We start from the raw sequence: 24,446 nt of genomic DNA, 5'->3' as shown, positions 1-24,446 counted from the left end.
CATCAAAACATCCATTTACAAACTCTCACACAACTCGTGCAGTATTATCCAAGTCTCATTTATGCAGTCGTATGCTCCAAACTTCTTCAAATGCATGCCTTTTCACTAATACACATTTTTCTTCATACATGTAGTGATATTTTTAAGTGTAGATGGTTTTGCTGAGTGTTGGAGAAATCGGTTGTTTTCTCCAGTTGAATGGAAATAGTTGGTACTCGATTTGTGGTGCTCAAAGTGGCAAAAATTACACTTGAAAAATCAACAGCAATGTCTCTTTTCAGAAATCATGACCCTGTTACTCAAAATAATCCACAGACCTTGTTGTGCACAGTTTGTGTAGGAACTATTTTCTTTCTACCGATCTACACCCGCCAACCAAATCACCGCGCAGAAAGAAACTTGCATGTATCGCCTGTTGGCACCACTGAGCCGAGGAGGACACCTTTAAAGTTGACATCTTGCGCTGTCGTGATCCAGGCCTCTCCCCCATGAGGTGATGCTTCCTTACTGAGTGATTCGGTTGTATGGTGTATTTTTTGGGCACTTTGAGCACCCCGATGAATGCCATTTAGTTCCATTATATTGGAGAAAGCAGACATCTGCTACTCACACCAAAATAATCTAGACTGATAAATGGCACTACAGGTAAGTGAAAAAATGTGTATTTTTTATTATTTTTTTAATTTTAGGATGAATTTTCCCTTTTTTAACAATGCTTTTAGATGATTTTGACTGATTGTTCCAACATAGCTTTTCAATTTTCTTACAATAGAAGACTGAATTTGTAATATAGAACTGACACTAATGCTGCAATTAGTAAATACTTCATAAATGATTAACCTGTTGATTATCTTTCAGTTAATCGATTCATTTGTTAGTCTATAAATTGGAAGAAATTGGTGACAAGCATCAATTGCAACGTTACAGTCCAAAACCGAAAATGACTCAGTTTGCATCAACATCAAAATATCGATATATGCAGTAAATCATAACGTATGAAAGCAAGAACCAGCAGATGTTTGACCTTTTTATTCAACCATTATAAAAATGTTGAAAAAACAAACAAAGCACTAACTCGGGATTTAACTGGATTTGACTCAGAATTTCTCCGTGTGGTGAAAATGGCGCTTAAGTTCATGATTGTGCCCTTTACTCTGTATGCATCCACGAACAGATTGAGCATTGCATTGTGGGACGCCAGCTTCATGTACCTGCATCTCTTTATTCCACCTGACGGTCTTGTCACCACCCTTTATTCCTCATGTCACCCCTCTTCATACTTAGATCTCAGCTCCGATATAAAGTTCAACCCTTTTACCCTTTCCGGTTTTTGGTGCCACATTCTTCTGAATTCCCATGAGGGCCTTTAAAAAAAAAAAACAAAAAAAAATCTCGTATGTCTGTGTTTAAAAGTTCAAGTCACATGATCTTCAGATTCTTCTTGTGTTTTTCCTCCGTAGCTCGAGGCTATTCGTGGACCCCCAGGAACCGCCGACCGGAGAAGCTCCGCGATTCGCTGAAGGAGTTGGAGGTACCCGCCTCCTCTGTTAAACCCTCCACCAGCTCCCCGCCCGGCCTCTACCCCCCGTCTTCTTCCTCCCTCTGGGGATTTTCGGAGTTTTCCCTTTCCGAAACGGCCGATTGATTAACAAATAGGGGCATTCTCTCTCTTTTCTCCCTCTCCCTTCACTCTCCCTGTCGTTCCCGTTTGTTCTCCTCTCTCCCTCTCCTCTCTCATCACCTCTCTTTTGGCCGAGCTCTGTCATCGAGGGGGATATTTGAGGGGATCAGGGGGCTGCAGGCTGCCCCCTCATCCCTCCTCTTCCTCCCTCCTTCTCTTCCTCCTCCTTCCCTTCCTCTCTACCCTCATTCACCCCCCCTCCTCGTCCCCTCTGTACTTGTGGCAGTACAGACCTAGCTTTGTTTGCTGGAACCTGTCTGTGGCTGTTACACACACGCACGCTCCCCACCCACCTCCCCCACGCCCCCACCTCCCTCCTCTCACCCGTAACCATTGTCTGGAACCAGAAACACCCCGGCTCACCTCCACACCCTCACCTCCTCCTCCTGCTCCGTCCCTCTCTCCTCCCATCCAATCACCCCAGCTGGGTTTGGAATGTAGCAGGAATGACTGACCTTACACACACACACACACACACACACACACACACACACACACACACACACACACACACACAGTCTTTACCTGCATCCTCTTTCAACTCTCCCAGCTCTCTGCTGCAGCAGCAGGTGGTAAGTGTCCGGTGCTTTGTACCACCAAGACAATTAATGCAAGTATGAGCTGCACTGGCATTTCAAAAAGATGGAAACTTTTACTGCAAAGATCACTTTTTCACAACTAGAGCCGAGAAGATACTTTTTCTAGTTTATTACATAACATGAAATGTGCATTTTCAATCCATTTACTAATATTAAAACTACCTACCATTTTTCTTGCGCTGCGTTCAGATGCCTTTGACAAGCTGTTTAACCCTTTGAAACTTGAGCAAATTGGTTTAATGTCTTTCAAACACATGGAGAAAAAAAGGGAATGATCAACTTGGCAAGAATGTCCAACTAATTGCAAAAAAATAGTAAAAGTGAAGCGGAAAATGACCTAAAAATTAGTTTTAAAAAGAAAGGAGGATTATTAAAAAAAATCCCAAAAGAAGAAGAAAATGTCCAAAAAACAATATATAGAATTACAGCGATTTTATATTTAAAGTATGTTAGAGAAGGAAAAAAATAAAAGAGAGATAAGGAATAATTTTTTTTTAAAAAATAGCACTTTCTCTAAGATAATTTTCTTTTCATTTTAGTTTTCATTTATTAAGTTTTTGCTCATTTTCAGGTAATTTTCTTGTAACTTCTTTACTCATTTTTGCAGATTTTCGGGGCCATTTCTTTTTAAGTTGCTTGTTGCCTTGTCCCATGTTTTTGAAAGAAACAAACCAATTTGCTCAGATTTCAAAGGGTTAAGGACAGTTCTGTTGCGGTCAGCAGCAGGTCTGCGTTCCCATGTTTACTTGTGTCATCGGGTGCTTTGTCCCCAGTTTGTTCTGTTTTTCTCACCGTCCTTCTGTCTTTCCCTCCGTTTTCTATGACGCTCCTTCAGGAACTGTTGCAGACCAACACCTGCGTTCACACCAGATGGAGGAACAAGCATTGCTGCCAGGTACACACCCTCCTCAGACCACACACACACACACACACACACACACACACACACACACACACACACACACTCTCTCTCTCTCCCGTGGTCCGCCCAGACCAGGCCTCAGACTAAGAGCTTCACTGGACTGTAATACCAGTTACCAGGTCATTTATGGATAATCGGGAACATGTCAAACAAATCATGAGAATTTTGATTTGGCAGTATTTGATCCCCCATTTTGTATTTGTTATTATTATTTATATAGCCCAATATCAGAGGAAACTTGCCTCAAGGGACTTCACGATCTGTACAGCACATGAGAATCTTTTGACCCTCAATTCAGGGGAGAAAAACAATGTTTAAAAAACACTTAAACGGGGGAAAACTGAAGAAATCTAAAGGAAGAGCATCAGATATTGTTTGCATAGAAGAGACTACAAAAGCAAAATTACAGTATGGAAAATCAGCATGATATTAGCTGTTTATCTTAATTGAGGTTGAAGTTTGAGAAAGAAAAATTTAGCTTTGACAAGTGTCTTTTTTCAGAGCAGAGGTTTAACTGAGGATCTTTTTTGGCTAAATTTAATGTAAGTGAGATGCCAACTTGATAAACTCTCATACAGTTTCATTCATTTTATTAATCTTAAAGTGATGATCTTTGGGATGCTTTTTCTTTCTTTCCAGGTTTGAGATTTAACCACTTTTACTGCTGATCTCTGTCAGCTGTAATCTTGTAAGATTATAGTTCATGTTTGTTTATTACTTGTTGTGTGTGTGTGTGTGTGTGTGTGTGTGTGTGTGTGTGTGTCTGGTACCTTGCAGGTGTTGCTGAGCAGTGGCGTATTGGTGACTCTGACTCTAAATGGACCTCAGCTTGAACAAGTGTACGTAGACCGCACATTAGTGGGCCGACTACCAGCCAACACTGTGAGCGATGGTTAGTTACACACACACATACACGCTCAAACACACACACATTGTACAATAACAGTGACTGAGTTCAACTATATTTTAGTGGTGGAATAAAAGTTTCACTTAACTTCTGAGATTTTACGCTTTTAAATAGATTTTTTTAAATTCCTGAATCAATATAATTCAAATGCAGAGGTGGAAAGAGCAATACAAGTCACGTGACATTTTATCTGTTTCAGGAAAAGCAAAACCAAAGCAAGAAAGAACACAATGTTCTCTCATTTAAGGTCTGAAAAACAGAGCGATAGCAGTGCAGGAGGCTGAGCAAATCAGTGTGCTGTGCACAGGTCTGCAATGAAAAAAGATTTTACCCATTTAAAATTTAAAAAAGTATAGTGTGGATGATAGTGTATGGGAAACACTGCATTAGCTTAATGCAGCACAGAGCAAGGTTACAAACTTCTCTGGGATAAAATTGTTAAAAAATAAATACAAAAAAAATAGTGATCAGTTTATTTGCCACTGTAAGCAAATATAATACTTCTAAAATAAGACTGACATGATCTGCATTGTTTTTGGAAATCTGTCTAATGATATACAGCCTTGAGAAGTGTACAATTTAATGTTTACCCATGCTCTAGAGTTAAAAAAAATATTTAAAAAATTGCAATGAATCTTAATATCACATCACAGTTCTTGTAGAATCCAAACACATTTCACATTGGCGCAAGTATCGTGATAAATCGTCCCATCGCTACTCTAAATCTTTGTGGTTTTTCCAGGCTTCAGATAGCTTGTTTTTTTGTCTTAGGAATGCAACATACATTATATGTGTCTACTTCCATAAAAATATATGTTTTTCCCTCTTTGGATGCTGATGCTGGGTTAGTGCATTGAAGGCTTTAGTCATTTTTGACTGTGATTTTGGTGACTTTGGTGCCACTGATGCTAATCAGAGCTGCTGCAAAACCATCATGCCTGTTACGGCGGTGAAGAATTCTTTCTCCCGTATTGTTGCGATGTTTCCATTCACTGAATGAAATTATGGTTTGTGTATGACTTAAATATTCCTGAGGTTTACTGTGGAGGTTCACTAAGCAGATTTAAGGACACAAGTGTCATTGTTTCCACCACATGGCTGGGCTACCTATCTGCCCACAGCCCAGCAAACACAGGGACATTTGCATTCAAATGTTTAAAAGCACAAAACCATCAACCACGCACTTTCTCTCACACTGTCAGCACCGATTGAGTGTTTACACCTGCTCACCCCCCACACACACACTTCCCACTCTCCTCACCACTTTGTGACGCAAACACCCGCTCACACACACACGAGAGGCAACTCACACACATAACAGGTGCCACAGGTGAGCCAGGCGACTCTGCCAGCTAATTGCGGGCAAATCCTTTTGTGCTGTGTGTGTCCAGGGGCCTTCCCTTAAGAGCATCCATCAGTGTTTTTCTCTCCATTGCGCGTTCCTCCAGGGAGTACCGCCCCCCCCCCACACCGCGCTCCCTCGCTCTGCAAACCTGGCAGGAGAGAATAAGGGACCGTGGACACCGGCCCAAATCTGCTAATTATTTCTTTCTTTCTGTATCAATTATTTGTTCATAACACCGCCCTCCCTGCTTCCGTCCGGGGTCTCCAGACACCTGATAAAGCCCCCATAGTGCACACACACACACACACACACGCACACACACACACACACACTCACACACTCACACACACACAGGCAAACACGCACACACTCGTTCACACATGCATACATATGTAATTACAGACTTTTCTTTTATATAGACCAGCAAGCACTTACCGTATGTCCACTTACATTTACAGGCACACACACAGTATAACGCACATGCACACACCCACGCACACAATGACACATAGTGAGGTCCACACATACACACACACATCCACACACACCCAGGTACATGTACACCCACTCACCTCCCGCTGCGCTCCATTCAAAGCCTCAGAGGCACTAATTATTAGAGTAATGGTTCTGAGAGGGTGGGTTCTGGGGATTTTGTGTGTGTGTGTGTGTGTGTGTGTGTGTGTGTGTGTGTGTGTGTGTGTGTGTGTGTGTGTGTTTGGGGTGGTGGTGGGAGTTGTAGGTTAGAGGCTGTTCTCACATCTGTCACTTGTTAAATTAGCCTTAGACAATTCAGAAGAGAGCCAGACCACATCACGCCATCGAACACATTTATAATGTACAATTATTGAAACAGTTTACAGTTACAATCAAGTTGTGACTGGTGTGTGTGTGTGTTTGTGTTTGTGGTGTGATGTGACGTACCATAGGTACATTTATCTACTTGCTGTCTCTATGCATTTGTTTGTTCAATCACTGCAATGTCAGATCAATTTTTTAAGTCAAGTGCTAAATAGAGCTGCAACCAATGCTGCGTCTCCTGTTCCCTGATTCCATGTGAACGCAACATAGAGGTTATTTTCATAAAGGATTAGTCTATAAAATGTCATAAAGTAGTGAAAATGCAAATCATAACTTAAGAGTCTAAATTGAAGTCCTTAATTTGCTTGTTTTATCTGACCAACAGTCCAAAAAAAAACAAAAAACATTTATGAAAATTTCTTGTTAAATCATCACATTTAAGAAGCTGAAATCAGCAAATATTTGACATTTTTGCTTGAAAAGTGAGTGAAACTATCACGCAATTATCAAAATAGTTTCCTTTTAATGTTTTTGATTTATGGACAAATCATTTCACCTAGAGCCAAATATTTAAAGTCCAGTGTGTAAGATTTAGGGGGATTAATTTTTGTTAGCAGTAAGGACTGCAAATTGTAACCATCTGAAATTTCTCCTGGTTGAAATTCCTTCAGTGTTTGTTGTTCAGGAGGTTTTTATCGGGAGCAGAATTATCCACAAGTCTCTTTTCTTTCCAAAACAAACATTCAGACTGGTACAAACACAAAAAAGAAGTTTTACTTAACAAATCTTCTCCCGATGCTGCTTGTTGCCTTTGGACTTCTACAGTACAGTGGACGACGTGAAAATGTCCCTAAATAGAGCCAGTGTTTGGTTTGTCCATTTTGGGCTACTATAGAAAACATGGCGGTGCTATGTAGATATAAACATCTCATTCTCAGGTATTTTCAGGTGATTATGCACCAAAGAAAACATACTTATTATATTTATTCAATTTCTGCCAAAATATCCCCCTAAATCCTACACACTGGACCTTTTGAATGAACCGTAGTCACTGTACAATGACAGGGAATTCGTTTACATTTTCGGAACAGGATCTGACAACTTTCTAAAGCAGAGAGGTTACAGTATCTGAATGCTGAAGAAAATCCTCTTTCTGATTTGCACGCCTTCATCTGAATGTGAGGCCTGCTGCGTTTTTGTCTCCCTGAGACAACAAGCAATTGCAGCCAGATGTGTTTTTATTTCACAATGCAACAAAGCGGGCTTACCGTCCCCTCGTAAACTTTGTACGTTCAATGCCGGTTACCTTCCTGTTTCTGCCATGAGCGCCGATTGCATCATACAGAGCAGTAGATTACACATATTTTACACCATCAAAGTATTACCGGCTTCCTTTGGCCGATGGCTGGGCCAAGCTGCGCATATGCTCCACGATTAAGCATCCTTAAGTGATTTTTCATAGCCGGTTTCATTTACCCGTGTTTAAATGTGCTTTTGGTTAAGCCCATTGGCCTCTTATGTCAACATGCTGCTGAGGAGATGGCATTAAATGGATTTAGGGGACTGTGTGTGTGCGTTTCTGTGTGTGTGTGTGTGTGTGTGTGTGTGTGTGTGTGTGTGTGTGTGTGTGTGTGAGACCATGTGCGTGCTTTAACATATTGTAGGTTTGTTTTATGCTTGTGGGTTTGAGTTTGTGTATCTGAGAATACAAAAAAATGGTTGCAGGCTTGCTTGTATGAATGTATGTGTTGCTTTCTGTGCATATCTGTGTGTGTGTGTATGTGTGTGTGTGCGTGTGCGTGTGCGTGTGCCTGGGTGTATCAGGGTGGGTCATGAAGGTCTGGCCCTTAATGCCAAATCAGCCACCTGGTCCCAGATTGGGCGGCAGCCTGGTTTCATATCCCCTCCTTCATTTGGGAATGAATGGGATTAAACCTAATCCCGTTTATAGACACCCATAGAAATCAATACTAAACTGCATTTAACTTGATTTGTCTGTAATCTATTACAAAGACGCTTACTATTGCATTAAATGCTGTTTCAGGAAGCCATGGCATCATTAATGGCTGTATTTTACGATGGTTTTAAGCCTTGAACCAGTTTTCATTACAAATGCTTCATAATCCAACTTCAACATGAGGACAGACTGACTCAATTGACCTGATTTAAGATGCTAGTTTTTCTGTATTTCTCAGCGATGTTTCACTCCCCTCTTGAATATTTGCATATTAATTTGAAATTTTCACACAACAGGGTGATTTGAAGTGTAATCATACCAAATACCCGCACGTTTATAAATACACACATGCCACGGCTAATTGGCGGTTAGATTTCTAAATCTCGGGGTGCAGCCTTACTCGCTCAACTCAAAGCAGGATATCTGAGAGACATGTGTAACAACCCCCCCCCCTTTCCATTTAATTGGTTTCATAAACAGATTAATTTGAAGGAGAGGGGGGCTTAATTGCTAATCAGCGTTTCCATGCAGCTCCTGAAGAGTTGAACAGGATCAAGTGTGTTCTTCTACCACAAAAAGGCCTTTAGAGCCTGCAGTACACTGACAGGGGAAGAGACGAGAGAACAGGGGAGGAAAGAGATACAAAGAAAACGAGAGGCAGGGCAAAGAGAGGATGCAGGAGAGAGAGGAGGAGAGGAAAAAAGAAGGGAAATTAGGTGAAAGGGAAGGAAAGAAGAAGTAAGGGAGAGGAGAAGAGGGAGAGAAGAGATGATGAAACCTCTGTCCTCCCACTCTAAAGTAGTGGATATTAATAATATAATGAAGTGAAACATAGAAGAGAATATTCATAAACATTATCAGAATCTAAATTGATTGTCAAGTGCAGAAATGTTTGAGAAAATAATTCACTGAAGTTGCATCCAAGGCATCAGGAGAGTAAAATAAAGATTCACAAACTCACAAAATACAGACTTAATGCAGCAGAGAGCTGGAGTGTGAAACTTAATGTTGGCAACACATTGACTCCACTATGTTCCTATAAATGCATTAAGTTCATTTTATTATGTCTCTATTACCTTTGTTGACATTGATAGGCTAAATATATATATATATAAATAAAATAGGCCTTCATCAGTATGAGCTGCAGTAGTCTATGTACACTCTTACACGAAGGCTGAATTGTTCAGTCATGCAGTGACAGATAGATAGAGAGGATGCTGCATCTTCAACATAAAAACTTCAAAGTAAAACAAGAAAACTGCACAAAACAAAAATGAGAGCAATTTAAAACAGGTAAAACCTTTAACAAATATGTAACATGTTAGTGAAGATTCTCAGTTATCCAGGTCAAGGTGATTTTAAGTGCTACATTGTAGGCAACTGGACTTGCTTGAGTGTCTTGAAGAGGTTTCATCTCTCATCTGAGTGTCTTCCTGAGGACTGAAGAGGACGCTTGGATGAGAGGTGAAACGTCTTTCAGAAACTCAGGCAAGTCCAGTTCCCTGTGATAGAGCGCCTAGAATTTATTACATAACAATAAAATTAACTGTAAAATGCTAAAATGTTAATTCATTCTGCTTGGATTTAAGATTTCGAGATTGTAAATTTAGAAAGTCAGTGTTTACTTAGGAAGTTAAAGGGAATTTTTTGGTGTGGCTGTATGGGGTACCTATCCATGGTCAGTGTATTACCTAAAAAAGATGTAGTAGTACTACAGTTTGCTTGAGTTTTTAGTGACTTTGGTGAATGCGAACTAACCCTTTAAAACGCCAAAGTCACACAATAAGACAAACAAACAGACCAGCAGCTCCCATATTCTGTGAAGTAAAATGATTGTTTTTGTCAAAGGAGCCTTGTGGCTTCAAAGAGAGCGAGGTGAAACATTAGAAAATACAATCGAAACCCACAATAGAAGTAAACAGTATGTGATTTATGGCATGTAAGGAGATGGTGAACTTTTTATGGATCACCTCAACGATACACAGTCGTATTTTGTTTTGAATGATGACATCCATTGACATTTGTGGTGATGTCATTCCCAGCGGTGCTGAGCGATCGGCTGATTCTGGTGTCCCTCCCGGAGCAGAGCCAGGTGGCTGCAGTCTACCTCAACCAGAAGAACCAGGACTCCCCAGAGGCTGGCAGGCGAACAGACAAACTCTCCCCCTCTGAAATCAAGGTACAGTGGAGCGCACTGATGGAGTCTGCATGAGCTATGTGTGTGATTTAGCATTTGTGTGTGTGCATTTAGGCCATTGTTTCTAAAAAAGAGAGAGAGAGAGAGAGAGAAAGCAGAGACAAGAAAAGAAAGGCATTAACATGTCATTCTGAATCACCGTCCAACTCTATTCTTCATCGTACCTGATGATGGCCAACATTTCAAAAATGTTATTCTTGTATTTCTTTCATGCTTAATCCGAAGAGGAGAGTACACTTTAGTCACATGTTCTGTCAGTAGCAACACGCACCAAGAGCCATTAAACTGTTAAAAAAATACTAGAAACATGCTATATAAGGTAGAATCTGATTACTTTCAATGTAAATTTTATCAAATCCAAATTGTACTAAACCTTTAAACCCACTCTATTTGAATCAAAACACACTAACTGAGTCTTTCCTACATCACTGACCTTTTTTACCATGACAATTAAAATAAAACACGGTTTGGAAAGTCTACTCAGAATATTGGCTGTTAAATAAATCGGTATTACTTGTATATACAAAGTGGCAACCACTGTAACACTAAAATGCCCAACTTAACAGCAGAGATAAACATGTTTACAGCCTGGTATAAAAAAAAATATTTTGTCTCTATAGCTGATTTCAGCATTCATGACAATCAGTCGGATCAACCCTCCGTCCTCCACATCTCCAGCCTCTTGCCAAAATTTGGTCACTTCTTGCTCCAATAAACCGAGGTGATTACAGCCGTAATGCTGAACTTGAGGCTACAAAACCTACAATGGGTGGCGTCACTGTAGCATCGTCCATCATTTTTACAGTTTATGGTACGTACATGACAAATGAGGACTTTGGTTATGTCACTTATCTAACATTTAACTTATTATCAAGCAATGTGGAATTAGCGAGGACGTAGCTTGTAATTTTGGTGGTTAACCAGATAGCTGCCCGCTGTCAGGATCTATCCTGATATTTCTGTGTGGATTTTTGGTGTCCGTCCATCCTCTCTATGTGGCCTAATACAATTAATAAATGATAAATGTTTGTATTTTTGAGCACAACAGGTGCTCAAAGTATGCGTAGGTTCAATGTAAACACCATGTGCCATCTGTGGTGTAAGTATGCCTCCAACTCTCTCCGTCTTTCCTGTTTCTGTCTATTAATCTCTCATAAAGGTGTGTATTGAGAGGCAGTGTGATCTGGAGGTGTTTGTGTAGGTGTTAGTAACAGGTCTGATTATGCTCCGTCCCGTTCTTCCCTCCCCCAAAAACAAACCTACACTGTGTCCTCCGTCACTCGCTGGCTAACCGCTAACCCTGGCATTATCACATTACTGCCAGGCCCTTTTGTTAAGGTGTGTGTGGGTGTGTGTGCGCGTGCATGTTGGTGTGTATAAAAGCAATCGTACCCGGCGTGCGTCTGTCTCCAGAAGTAGAGTCCTGATAAGACACCCCCCTCCTCTCCACCACCACCACATATTGTACACCCCACACCTCTGTCAATGCATGTGCATGCAACCTGCGACATACACACACACGAACGTGTGCACACGCGCACACCCGACTCCCCATCCCCCATAACAAACACACACATGCACACACACACACATACACATCGCCCTGGTCCAGTGGGCTAAGCTGGAGAAGGGAGAGTGGGGGGCGTTGAGGGGGGGCTAAACTAATCCGGCCCACAGAAAGTGGTTTTTGATTATTGCTGACCAGCAAACGCCAGCAGAAAAAAAAAGAAAAAAAAAAGAGAAGAGGGAAGAGATGGGTAGGGATGGTGGGATGGAGGGGGCGTAAGGGGGGTCGAGATAGTGTGTTATTAACCCCGTGATTTTCTGATTTTTTTTTTTCTTCTTTTCCATTTCTAATCTGTCAGTGATCTCCCGTTCAGCTGTTTGGGGCAACTCTTTGTTCCCTTTATCATCAGATGTACTTCCATCATTTTAATTCATCTCGGTATTTTGTGTCCAAGGCAAATCCTCCCGCCCCCCCCACCCAAGGGGGCAAGGAGGGCAGACATGGACCACTGAACCTTCAGCTTGTCGATTTACTAATTTCTGCATGTTTCTCCTCTTTTAAAGTCATTTTTTTTGTACCGAGGTTCATGTTTATGACGTATTTCAGCTTTTACAACATGCCTTTCTGTCACACGTGTGTGTATAGTTTTGTATGTGCTAATGTGTGTGTGTGTTAGCCATCGACTCTGGTAGCTGGTTCATTGTGTTAGTGAGTGTGACTGGAGATAAAGTGTATGAAAGGCCTGTATATGGGGCTCCGTGTGAAGAAGGAATGAGCTGTGGTGTACATGAAAGGCAGGGTCACAGTGTAAGACCTGCAATTTCACTCATGCGTTAAAAGTGCTTCTGGATGGAGCACTGTTTGTTTAATGGTGTGTGTGTGTGTGTGTGTGTGTGTGTGTGTGTGTGTGTGTGTGTGTGTGTGTGTGTGTGTGTGTGTGTGTGTGTGCACTTCTCATACCAGTGCCTCTACATGTATGTACATGTGTATTTGTGTGCATACATGCATGCATTCATGTCTGTGTGTGTTTCTGTGCGAGTGTGTGTGCCCCCCACCCCAAGCGCCACGAGAGCTCATTACTGTGCGTCTCTTTGTTGTGGCCCGTAGAGCGTGGCGGACCTTCCCAAAAATATGCACATCACTAAAACAACAAGCCCGACAGAACAAAAAACACACACATTAATAATGGAAGCTAAAAAACAACCTTAGATATCAACAAAAACAGGATGGGGGAAGGACATGAGTGATTTTTTTTGGGGGGTGGGGAGGACTGCAGATGTAGAAGTTTCAGAGCCCTCAGGTGTTAACACACCAGGTAGGTGAATCCAGATCACTGAGACACTCTGAAAACTTCAGGTCTTCATAAGATATGCTTTAAATCTGTTGATCTATACTGTCTGTTTATATTCTGACTGTACTGCCCATTTTCCACAATCCATTCTCGCTTTTGTGTTTCCATGTGCAGGTGTTTTCTGTTGAGGCGAGCGGACGGGGTCGTGGGCTTCGTAGACGTGTGTGTCTCAACCGTCTCCAGGATGTGGCGCTCTGCTGGTGGGACCTGGAAGAGTCTGGTGAGGAGCTGTGGCCCTGGACTTCAACAAGCACGCACAGGAACAACCTGGTCCTGCTCAGCTGCTCACCTGCTGAAGGACTCAAGGTACACACACACACACACACACAAAAGAGAGTACAAGTCACCAGGTAAAGCCAGTATACACTATGCGATTTTGGGCTGTCTCTGTCAAAAGATGTCCTTCGTGAAAGAAACATGCCGATATCTTTGGTGATGGCTCGAAGACGGTCGTCCTACGTCACTTAGTGAGAGAGATTCAAGGATGGCCGTTGTCATGGTTGTGGAATAAAATTTCTGACAGTGGGTGGGCTTTCCTCAAATTGTGCAAATTAAATTGCGGATGTAATGTACGTCTGATAGAAACACGTCAATTTCTAAAAAACATTTATTGCAAAAAAGTTTTTACGCTCACATAAGGTGGTATTTCAGGCGATTCGAAAAAGCCATATTTCACAGCCCTGCAGTGGAGTCGCTATTTCTTACTGTTATAGGTCACAGGATGTCTGTGCACTTGTCGGTAGAAACTGGCTCTTACAGGCATGATGCAGCAGGTGCTACAAGAGGTGTTATTGCATCACATAACATATAAGTTGAGCAGATCATTGTAAAGTTTTGAATCCACAGTTCCTCCGTGAAATCATGGACTATCACCTCCCAGAAATCCCTGATACGAGGTCTCTCCCACATATAAGGGCTCGCCCTTCCATTATCGCTCACATAACACGCCAAGTTCACCTGTTTCGATTGGAAATAATGACAGCTTGTGCGGTGGCTGCAATAAAAATAAAGCTGCTAATGTTTTGAACGTCCATCGTCATGCTTCTTAGGCTGTTATCACGAGAGGAGAAGTCGCACAACATCATTCAAAAATATTGCTTATGTTTTGTGTTAATCTTTGATGGAAATTTGGGATTTGGTATGACCATCTTTCTGTGTGACTGCTGTTACGTCCTACAGTACATCTACTGACCAAACAATAGAAATGCAGCATGAAATGACGCGCTCTATTAGATCCATGTTGCGTAGTGTAGCTTGAACTAAACTTATAAGATTTATAAAATGTCACCGTCTGCAGGAGGCTTGTGGGGTTACTGCGTCAATGTCAGGTGGCAGCACAGATGGAGATTTTTTGGGGGATGCAGGCGACGTGTCCACCTCGATATTTAGAACGTGTGTTTGTCTCCACCAAACAAAACATGAAAGTAGCAGGGGGCTTTTTTTTTGACAAAATAGACACTTACACCACAAATTGATGCATAAAATTCACCAGAATGTAAATGTTTGATACTCAAAATTTTCTGACGCAGGGGCTTCAAGCCCCCTTGTCATGTGTCCACCCTTAACGTTTAAACAAAACCCACGCCCTTGGTTGGGTGGCTGGTCTGCTGCAGTAAGCTGTAGGGTTCTTGTACAACTGGAGTGAAACTGGAACAATTTTCTAGGCGATAACTCGAGTATGTTCTCAGTGAGTGTTGGCTAGCAGCTATACTCAGTTTCCAAATAAGTGATTTGTTTTTATATTTGCAGAATTGGAGCATTAAAGGCCAAAAAGAAGCTCATCCCACTGAAATGTGAAATGTGTCCCAAATATGACTCGACTGTTTTCAACATGGCAGCCAGGTCACAAATGTTTTTTGTTTTTGGTTTTTTTTTTACAGCTAAACAGTACACTAAAATATGTTAATGACAATGTTTTAGGCGAGAAACAGGCCGTGCAGTAACAGAATACTGATTCATATTTGAGCATTGCGACCTAGTGTGACAGTTAGACCTGAGTTTGGTCTGGGTTCGAGAGAGAAGAGGGGGGCAGGTCTTTCTCTTGATGTACTTTGATGCTCTTTGTGTCTGTTGTTGCGACATGGGTGAAAATATGAAAATGAGGAAAACCTGTAGTTTGAGCAACAGCTTAAGAGCCAGCAGAAATGTTCACTGTGAGGGGAGCAGAGAGATTTAGGCTCTGGTTAGGTGGAGGGAAGTCCACCACAGTTCATCCGCACATACTAACCACATTAATATGATACAAAGTTTGTTGAAAATCTGCAAATTATCCCTATAAGATTATAGTTTTCCCTCTTGTTGCTTGTTTCTGCCTCCTTTAGCAGTTGGTGATGCGAAGGCCTCGACAGCGTTGTTATTGTTTTTGCAGGAAACACTAAAAAAAGGTCCAGCTCACTTTCTCTTTATAATGAAATCAAAGCTTTTTTCATCAGCTAGAGAGAACGAGCTTGGATTCAGATTCAGGAAACAAATCATTTTAGATGTGGCCCAACATACAGTGCAAAACAAACCGGAAAATAAACGTACAGCATGTGTTCATAATAAAACTATAATTTAGTATAACACTGTGTGCAAAGATTGATAGTGTTTATGTAGATGTACAGATCATTACCTTTCCTTTTATTTAAAATGTTAATGGCAGTTGTAATGAAGGAGTTTTTAGGTGTTTTTCTTGACAAAGGGGACTTTATAGCAGTGACCTGATGGTAGTAGCTAGAGAGATTTATGCAGAAGGGGAGTGGGATCTCTTGTAATGTGACTGGCTGTCCTTTCAGCTGCTTGGGGATAAATCTCACTAATAATACAAAGATTAAATACAACAAAACAAGTAATGACAGTGCACAAGTGCCTATAATAAAGTTTGTATCTTTAACCCTTTTAAAAACCTTTTTCAGTGCTGTTTAAAGCCTTAAACTCAGTAAACAATCATACCTCCAGCTGTTTAAATTTATGTTGTTATTTTTGCACATGCACACACACCTACTCACACACACACTGAGGCCACATAGTAAAAAAGGCAACAAAGCCACTGTTGTGAGTGGAGACCTGTGTTGTCCTGGATGGGATTGGGGACGGTGTGTTAGTCACCTCAAGGGTGGCACCTCTGTGTTGCACCTCCATGCATCACCATATGAAAAAAGCGAGGAGAAGCTAAGCTGTGGTACAGCGTGAAGAGGAACGCCTACACACTTACACACACACACTCTCACACACACTCGTCTTAGACACACAGCCCCATGGCCTCTGGCAAAACCCTACCCGTGACCCGATTCTCTGTCAACGTAGGATTGTCCTGGTGCCAAAAGCAGATGAAAGATCCCAAATTACCGAACTGGGCTTAACTCTACTCCTCATACCGTGTTCCCCGGTAAACATATGCAAAATATTTCACCACACCAGAGAGAGAGGGGAGAGACTCTGCGAGAGGGAGGAAAGATGAGCGTTACCAATTGCATGCTAGGAAAACAAATTCACGCAGGAGAGAATGAGGGAGGGATGGGAGCTGTGGGGTGGGGGGGCACATGAATATTGAAATAAGCAAAGCAGATGCTGTTCGCTGCTTTTACCGCTTCTTGTTTTTGGAACGCTCTTCACATTTATCACACTCCTTCACCTAGTTTATTCTCTCTGTCTCCTTCACCCCCCCTCTCCTCCTCCTCCTCCTCCTCTCCTCCTTCTCCTCCTTCCTTCCTCCACGCTTCAAGAACATTAAAGTCTCTTCGTGGGGCTGCGGCATCGCGCTCTAATGAAAGCGTTTGTTGTCATTTTTCAGATGCGCGGTGTGAAATTAAGCGAGCAGTTTATGTAAGAGCCGTGGCGGGAATCAAACGCCGGGCACACATCGGGAGACGCCAGCTACTTCAATCACTTCAAGCTCATATATATGTTCCTTTTGTTCAGTTCGCTATCTGCCGCACTAAGCCAATTTTCTAGCCAGTCTCTCGGCATTTAAAAAAGTCTGATTTCTTTCCCTATGTGGTCTTAATTCGTATGCCCCCCCCTCACGCTGATAAGTGGAGCCACGGCATGCAGGGGGGTGGAGGGTGGGAAGGAGAGAAAAACACATACATAGTTCGTTTTTATGCATCCAGTTAACATTTTTAATTATCCTTCCTTCATGCTTCCCTCCCGTAACCCCCCCCTCACAAACACAAACACACACAAGATCCTGGAATTTAATAATCTTAATGAAAACACCAGATGAATGTTTTCTTGCTTTTTTTAAAGTTGATTTTTGGTTTTTATATGTGTGTTTGTGAGCATACTTTTTTTTGTTTGTTTTTTGAAGCGTTTGCGATCCTGTTATCTGTCACCAAACAGTTTCTCTTCAGTCGTTTGATCTGCATTTGTGAATTCTTTTAATTATTTGTGACTTTAGCACTGTCTAGCATGGATTTTTTTGTTATATATAATTATATAGCAGTTAAATATTCCTTCCCTTAACCCCTCCCATAAACACACACACACACACACACACACACACACACACACACTCACACACACACATACACACATATATCCTGGAATTTAATTATTAAAAAACAACAAGAAAACAGTTATCTGGTGCTTGGTGGTTGTATGTGTGTCTGTTTGTGTTTGTCAACATTTTTAAAAATTTGCGATCCTGTTATCTGTCACCAAACAGTTTCTCTGCAGTTGTTTGATCTGCATTTGTGGTGTTTTTTTAACTATTAGTGAATCTAGTACTGCATGGGATTTTTCATCTGCAAAAACCTAAACAGATTGTCCATAAAAGACAACCTTAGCTGAAAAACTTTCTATAGAAGGAATATATAACCTTATAGCAATTAAAGATTTCCCTCCCACAAACACACACAAGTTCCTAAAATTTAATAATGAAAACACCAGATGAATGTGTTCTTGCTTTTTTGAGTTGATTTTTGGTGGTTGTGCGTGTTTGGGAACATACTTTCAATCTTTTTTTAAATTTTGTTTTTCAAAGCTTTTGCGATCCTGTTATCTGTCACCAAACATTTTTTCTGCAGTTGTTTGATCTGTATTTGTGTTGTCTTTTAATTATTAGTGACTTTAGCGCTGTGCAGCATGGGATTTTTCGTTTGCAAAAACCTGAACACATCGTCCATGAGAAACGACCTTAACTGAAATAATGTGTATGGAGGGAATATGTAATTGTAGAGCATTTTATACTTCAGCTCCTCTGCAACTGCTATAATTTAGAGTGCATTAGAAACTAAAATAGCTGTATAAAATGGTAAAATTTGCCTCCAAATGTAAAAAGCTACAGCCTTAATGTGCAGAATTGAAGTATTTACTGCAGGAAGCACATTTCCAGCAATGCACTGCAATTACCCCCAAGCTCCAGTTCTTTGTAAAAACCAAGCTGCTTCCACAGTTTCAGGTCCGGTGAATAATGTTCCCTCTGTGCTACAATTATGTTCAGTGGTACCAATTATGGCAGTTAAGGTGTGAGGAATATTTCTGTTAGTAATCCCGCTGCGCCTGTGCATTTTCTCACATCAGTCCCTCAACGCTAACCCTAATTCAAACACCTAAAAACTTCCCAGTCCCACCCCCCTCCCCTCCGCCTCCCTCCCCGACATCCCTTCATCCCTCGACTCTCCTCCGAGTCCCTCCGTCTCTCTCTGCCCGTCTCTCCCTGTCTTTCTCTGCTCCGTGAGCTGGAAAATTGGCTTCAAAAGGCCACTGCTGTGAACAAGGGCCAGCCACACAGTTGGGCCCGTCCGCTTTATCTTTCACGCCACGGAGGGGAAAAAAAGGTGCCGGCGAGAGAGAGACAAGAAGAATGGAGAAGAATAGTTTTGACCAGTCACTGAAACCAATAACCAGGAGAAAGCTACTTACTAGAGGCCTCTCTCTCTCTCTCTCTCTCTCTCTCTCTCTCTCTCTCTCTCTCCTTGTCTTCCTCCCCGTGTCTCCATCCTCTCTCTCTCTCTCACTTCCATTCTCACTCTTTCTCATCATCTTTTGTGCATATTTCTGTCTGTCTGTATCCCTCTCTTTCTGTCTCTCTTGCACATCCTTTCACTCAGTTGCTCGCTCCCTCTCTTGACCTTATTCATCATTTTCTATTTTATGCTCTCAGAACTGGGGAATACAGCACGCTAACATGCCACAGTATATCCTGGAGAGTTCACAGGCAAACAAAGCTTTGCTTTTATGAATATATTCAAATGACACATGCATGCTGTATTTCCAAAGTCCTTTTTCTCCACTTCTTTTAAATGCTGGCTGTTGTTTTGACTTCCAAAGTGTATTTGGGCTTCATTCATGCAGTAGTTTGTAAAACAGGAGTGAAAATTGGTGCTTTAAAAATGATAAAAGAGTTGGAAATGTTGCAAATAGCCTCAAGCAGTATTGAAAGATCAATGCCCAGAAAACTCTTCTCGTATTCATTCCTACCAGCATTTATATTTAAGGTCCGTGGCAGAGTTCGTACATGAGTCAGCTGCAGATGAATCTATATGTCATCATTCGTCCTATGTTCATGTGTCATCATGCTTACGTTAGCATGAGTGTTTGCAGTTTAAGAGTTCACGTGTTGAAAACCCCGCAACCCTGAGAGCCATGAGTGGCTGTGCTCTAATCTCCAAATCAGCTGTGTTGCCTTCAGGGGCCTTTTGCTTGCCTTTGCTCAGCTCGTACAGAATGTAAAATGAGGCGCAGCGTGGCCTTAAAAATGACCCAGAGTCAAAATGCTGACTGTATTAAATGTTGTGTTTGTAAAAGAGTGTGAGATGCAGTTTTTGCTCTGCGTTCTGCTGTAGCTCTGTTGAGATTTATGGACTGTGTCAGACTGCATATTGCACTTTTATAGAACATTCAAAAGGCTCTTCAGCTGTACATTTAGTCCCAAGGTACAGACGGTCCAGGTCTAAATGAGGTCAGGGCACAAGTCGTGTAGCTGCATTTTAGATGCTGAATATTGAGTTAGAAACTTTTAAATCTGATTGAAAGGATCTTAAAGTCAACCAGCACCTGTGTTAACAGGTTAGAGCAGCCGCACCGCCTGTAAGCAGTGCGGCACGGGCAGAGATTTGGAGGCTTGCTGCTTTTCTTTCAGTGTGTTCCTTTTTTTCTCATGTACGTTGTTTTTTTATAGCCTTGCACCTACATGTTGTGTCCATAACTACCCTCTCAACTTGCATAATAAACTGTAACATAAAGGAAATACTAAATTGTTTTTGCGGCCAGTTTTTTTCCGTACCAGGGTGTTGGAGAGTTCTGGTGTAAAGATACCCCCAAAATCCCTTACTTTATCCAGTTTTTACTGGCTGAACACGTGTTGATTCTCCAACATCACACCATGTTTTTTGTGTAAGTGTCAAAATAAAAACATAAGTTAGTCTTGCGCTCTTTGACCTCTTTGGCTGTTGAACCGGGTCGTGCAGTGTTTGCTCTTCGCCTCTGAGCTGCAGCCGACACGGTCCCCCTTCTCGTTTCCTCGGAGGGTCACCTATCAGGGGAGGCAGAGCTGATTCAGCTGCACCTCATCCCTCGATGGTGCCACGGTGGCATGCTGGCACAGCGGGCAGCGGGCACAAGCAAGCCGGGCACGGGATGAAAAGCTGAGAGGATGAGATGTGGTTTGTTTGGGGAGGGGGGGTCAGGGTTTGTGGGATGGAAGTAGGTCTTGTGAATCCTGTGACAGCATTCTGCAGGATGGACTCGATGGACCCTTCGGCTGCTTTGTGTTTGTGTGCAAGTTTGTTTAATGCATGTGTCACTTTGTCCCCTGCAGAAATGTAGCTATCCAGAGAACCGCACCCTCCCAAGGATACCCCGCCCCTTACATGAATTGAGCCCCTTTTGCCTGCTGCCTCATATAAACACACACACACACACATATACACACACACTGCACCCACCCCCTGGGGAGCAGCAGGAGCTAGCTCTGGGGGATTATGGAGAGGAAAAAAAGCTTTCAGGAGGACAGTCATCTGCTTCTCTCCTGCTGTAGACCACGAGCAGGCAAAAAAAAAAAAAAACCTTCCTCCCTCTAAGTCCCTTTTTGGCAATGCCTGCCAAAAAACTGGGCCGGGCAGCTTTGCGAAAGGAAGGCAGGCAGGCAGGCGATCCTTCTTTCTGTCTACACGGCGAAAAGAAATGGGCTCATTTAGCCAAAGCTGCCACGGTCAATGCAGAGCTCTGATAGAGGCTTTGGTTAGGTGAAATCCCTCCTATAAAGCTCCGTCAGAGACTGAGGAAGTGTTGGGCTGCTGTTTAGCACAGGCTGATGTCTCCTGTCATCCACCTACTGTTGCCGGTTCCTCGTGGGTGTTTTATCGACAGCGCCACCAGTGACACGGCCTTTCTCCATCAGTGTCAATGCTCGCTTGTATAGCGGGTCCATTGTGTCCACTCCCACCAACTGGTTTTGGTCCAGGAGCAAATCATCTGAATTCTGGATTTGACCATTAATAATTCCAAGATTTCCTCTTGAATCATCCTCTTTTATATTGAAAAAGGCTGGTTTCTTGTCAGTCACCATGTCTAAGTGTTGAGCTCTTGGCTCGTCGTGCAGGTAAACAACAGAGGAGGTTGTTTATCGCTGGGTGCTGGGTGCCAAGCTGTGGCATGCTCAGGGAGAAGACGTTGTTGACCTTGAGTTAAAATGGAGCTCTTATCATTAGCTGTCTTGATTGACAGCCTGGTGTTTATGAGCAAAGTGGAAGGCTCTATTTCTTCCATCTCCGGGGGGATTTGGGGCTGCTGCCATGGCATGACTCATTTCTCTGTGTTTCTCTCACGTGTTCCTTATCCTTGTTTCAGTCAAAAACAGTGCTGGCATAAGTCGACATCTTCCAACTCTTAAGAAGAAGAACATGTTAAAACAACAACAATATTACCAGATCAAGTTCCACTTAGTGATATTTATAACCTGAAGGGTAATGGCTAACCACTTCAGTAGCAGGAGGGAAATTCCAAAACCTAAGATAGATACAGGCAGAAATAAAAGCAGAATCATCAAAACAAAACAAAATCAGTTCACAGACTTTAAACCGTCAAAAATACATCCTGCAAATCCACCCACTTCAGTTCAAGTCTACCAAACTTAGATAACGTATACGGTAAAGTTCAAGTCTCCTAGATAATTTGACAACTCTATGGGTTTTGTATCATATTCACCAGTTGTCCAGATAATTTATTTTTGTCCCGTCAGTTTTCTATAGGCCCTCAAATCAAGAGTGCTTAGAGCTAAATGTTGACGTAACCAACTCATCGCAGGTATACAGTTTACCATATTTATCATCTTAATTTAGAGTGTCAGCATGCTAACATTCACTAACTAACATTAGACTCAGTGCAGTTTGATAGATTTTGACTGTATAAAATGATGGACATTGTCACTGAGACACAGTCACCCACTGCTTTGTGGACTCCTTTTTTGAAGCCTGGAGTTTGGCTCCATTGTTGTTTTTTTGGAGCCAAAAGTTACAATGTTTGATGACGGGGTGGAGCTGAGGTGGATCTGACTGATCACCTTGAGTGACGCGTCACAGACAGTCTGTCACTCATTGCACCCACGCCCTTATATATGCTTAACTTTCAGCCTTAATATAAATGTAAGCAGACGAGTTATTATAAAAAATGATCTCCCTGCACAGTTGTCATGAATGTTAAAATACACTATGAATACCAAAACCACCAACGAGGCTGTACACGTTTATTTCTGCTGTAAATGTGAACATGTTAACATGGGGGACTTTTGGGATCAGCTCACCTCTGGATCCAGCCTCAAGTGCACATTCAAGAAACTACCGTTTCTGGCACTTTATTTTCAGCCGCAGAGGTTGCCGCTTGTTATTTAGTCATAAAAACATAGTATTGGACAAATTAGTGTTTTGACTTAATGATGGTAATAACTGAACAGTGAAAAATCTCAAATGTGATAACTCTTTGTAATAATATGACAGTTATTCCTAAAGAGCCATGAAAACACAAATGTCACCCTTCTTGTGGTACAAATAGAAAAGAAAAGTCATTTGGCATCTTCCTCTGGGGACCATGAATAACATGGCTTAACAGTACCTCATAATTTCTAATCTGAATTTGAGAATCTAAAAAGTTTTAGAATAGCGAGTTTGACATCCTCCTGCTTCCACCTTCATTTAGTGATGCAGTCAATAGGATTTTAGGTCAGTCAGTGGATGTTTTTAAAACTTAAATAGATGAGTAAATTCTCATTCATACATCTTTGGTAACAAATGTTAAAGTTCTTGTCTTCCTACCCAGAGAAGAGAAAAACATGTTATTGTGAACTGTTGAATCAGATCAGATTTATAGGGAGGATTTTCAAGTGTCCATCACTTGAGGACTCTTTGTAATCATTCTCCCTTCTCTCTTTTTTTTCTTTTTCTCCCTCTAAAGGTCCTCGGTTCTCTGCGGACAGAAGGAAGTCCTCTGGACTGCCGCTTCAGTTTGCTCCAGCCATACCAGCTGCTCACAGTGGAGCTTCCTGCAGGACCCCGCGGATTCAGAGAGGGGTCCTGGGCCGACGCCTGCGTGTACGAATGTGCAAGAGGTCGCCTTCACCGCCTGTCCGTCACCCGCATCCCGCTTCCATCCCACCCTGTCTCCTGCTCGCGTCACCCCTGTGAGACCACACTTCTCCTCGGCTTAAGTGACTCCTCCTTGGTCCTGTATGACCAGCGCCGGGGGATCTCGCTGCTGGCGTCCTGCTCGGTGCCACCCACCCTCCTCGCCTGGCACCCTGCCGGCGCTGTGGTCGTCGTAGGGGGAGAGAAAGGGGAGCTGATGTGCTTTGATGTGGGGTTGGCACCTGTTAACATGGCGCTGGTAGCAGAGGAGGTCGCTTCAGCTGCCACGCTAAGGCTAGATCGACACCTGCGCGGCGGAGGAGGACTGGAGGGACTTCAGTGGGCGACAGGCCTGGAAGGAGATGTGCTGATGTTGGCCTTTCATGGGGGACCACTGGCAGCCCTGAGATTCAAACTAGGTGAGTGAAACAAGATTTAAAAAAAAAAAAAAAGATGACACCGTAGCAAAAATGACTGATAAAAAAATCGGTTAATATTTCTGTCAAAACTCAAAATTTTGGCTGTAAACTACAATAGTTTATTTTCTTTATTAATTTGCTGATTACTTTTCAATTAACTTATGAACTGTTTAATCTATAGGATGTCGTTAAACAACTACCGATGCATTTTCAACAATGAAA

The 24,446-nt window shown here is 42.2% G+C and overlaps 1 protein-coding gene across 3 annotated transcripts in view; it reads left to right on the top strand.

The window, feature by feature from the left end:
• The window catches only part of wdpcp (WD repeat containing planar cell polarity effector), a 102,896-nt gene that overhangs the window by 39,307 nt on the left and 39,143 nt on the right, over positions 1-24,446 (top strand). For all 3 annotated transcript variants that reach the window (XM_088086231.1, XM_088086229.1, XM_088086230.1), the window contains 6 exons: positions 1,461-1,531; positions 3,116-3,175; positions 3,980-4,094; positions 10,252-10,388; positions 13,379-13,570; positions 23,636-24,224. In XM_088086231.1, the coding sequence (XP_087942357.1) occupies positions 1,461-1,531; positions 3,116-3,175; positions 3,980-4,094; positions 10,252-10,388; positions 13,379-13,570; positions 23,636-24,224 (1,164 nt within the window). The remainder of the gene's footprint in view (positions 1-1,460; positions 1,532-3,115; positions 3,176-3,979; positions 4,095-10,251; positions 10,389-13,378; positions 13,571-23,635; positions 24,225-24,446) is intronic.

This window comes from Plectropomus leopardus, chromosome 13, assembly GCF_026936395.1.
Source record: "Plectropomus leopardus strain MGB_pleo_1.0 chromosome 13, ASM2693639v1, whole genome shotgun sequence".
Classification (NCBI taxonomy): domain Eukaryota; kingdom Metazoa; phylum Chordata; class Actinopteri; order Perciformes; family Serranidae; genus Plectropomus; species Plectropomus leopardus.
Note: the sequence above shows the minus strand (reverse complement) of the source record. Positions and strands in the feature narration are given on the sequence as shown.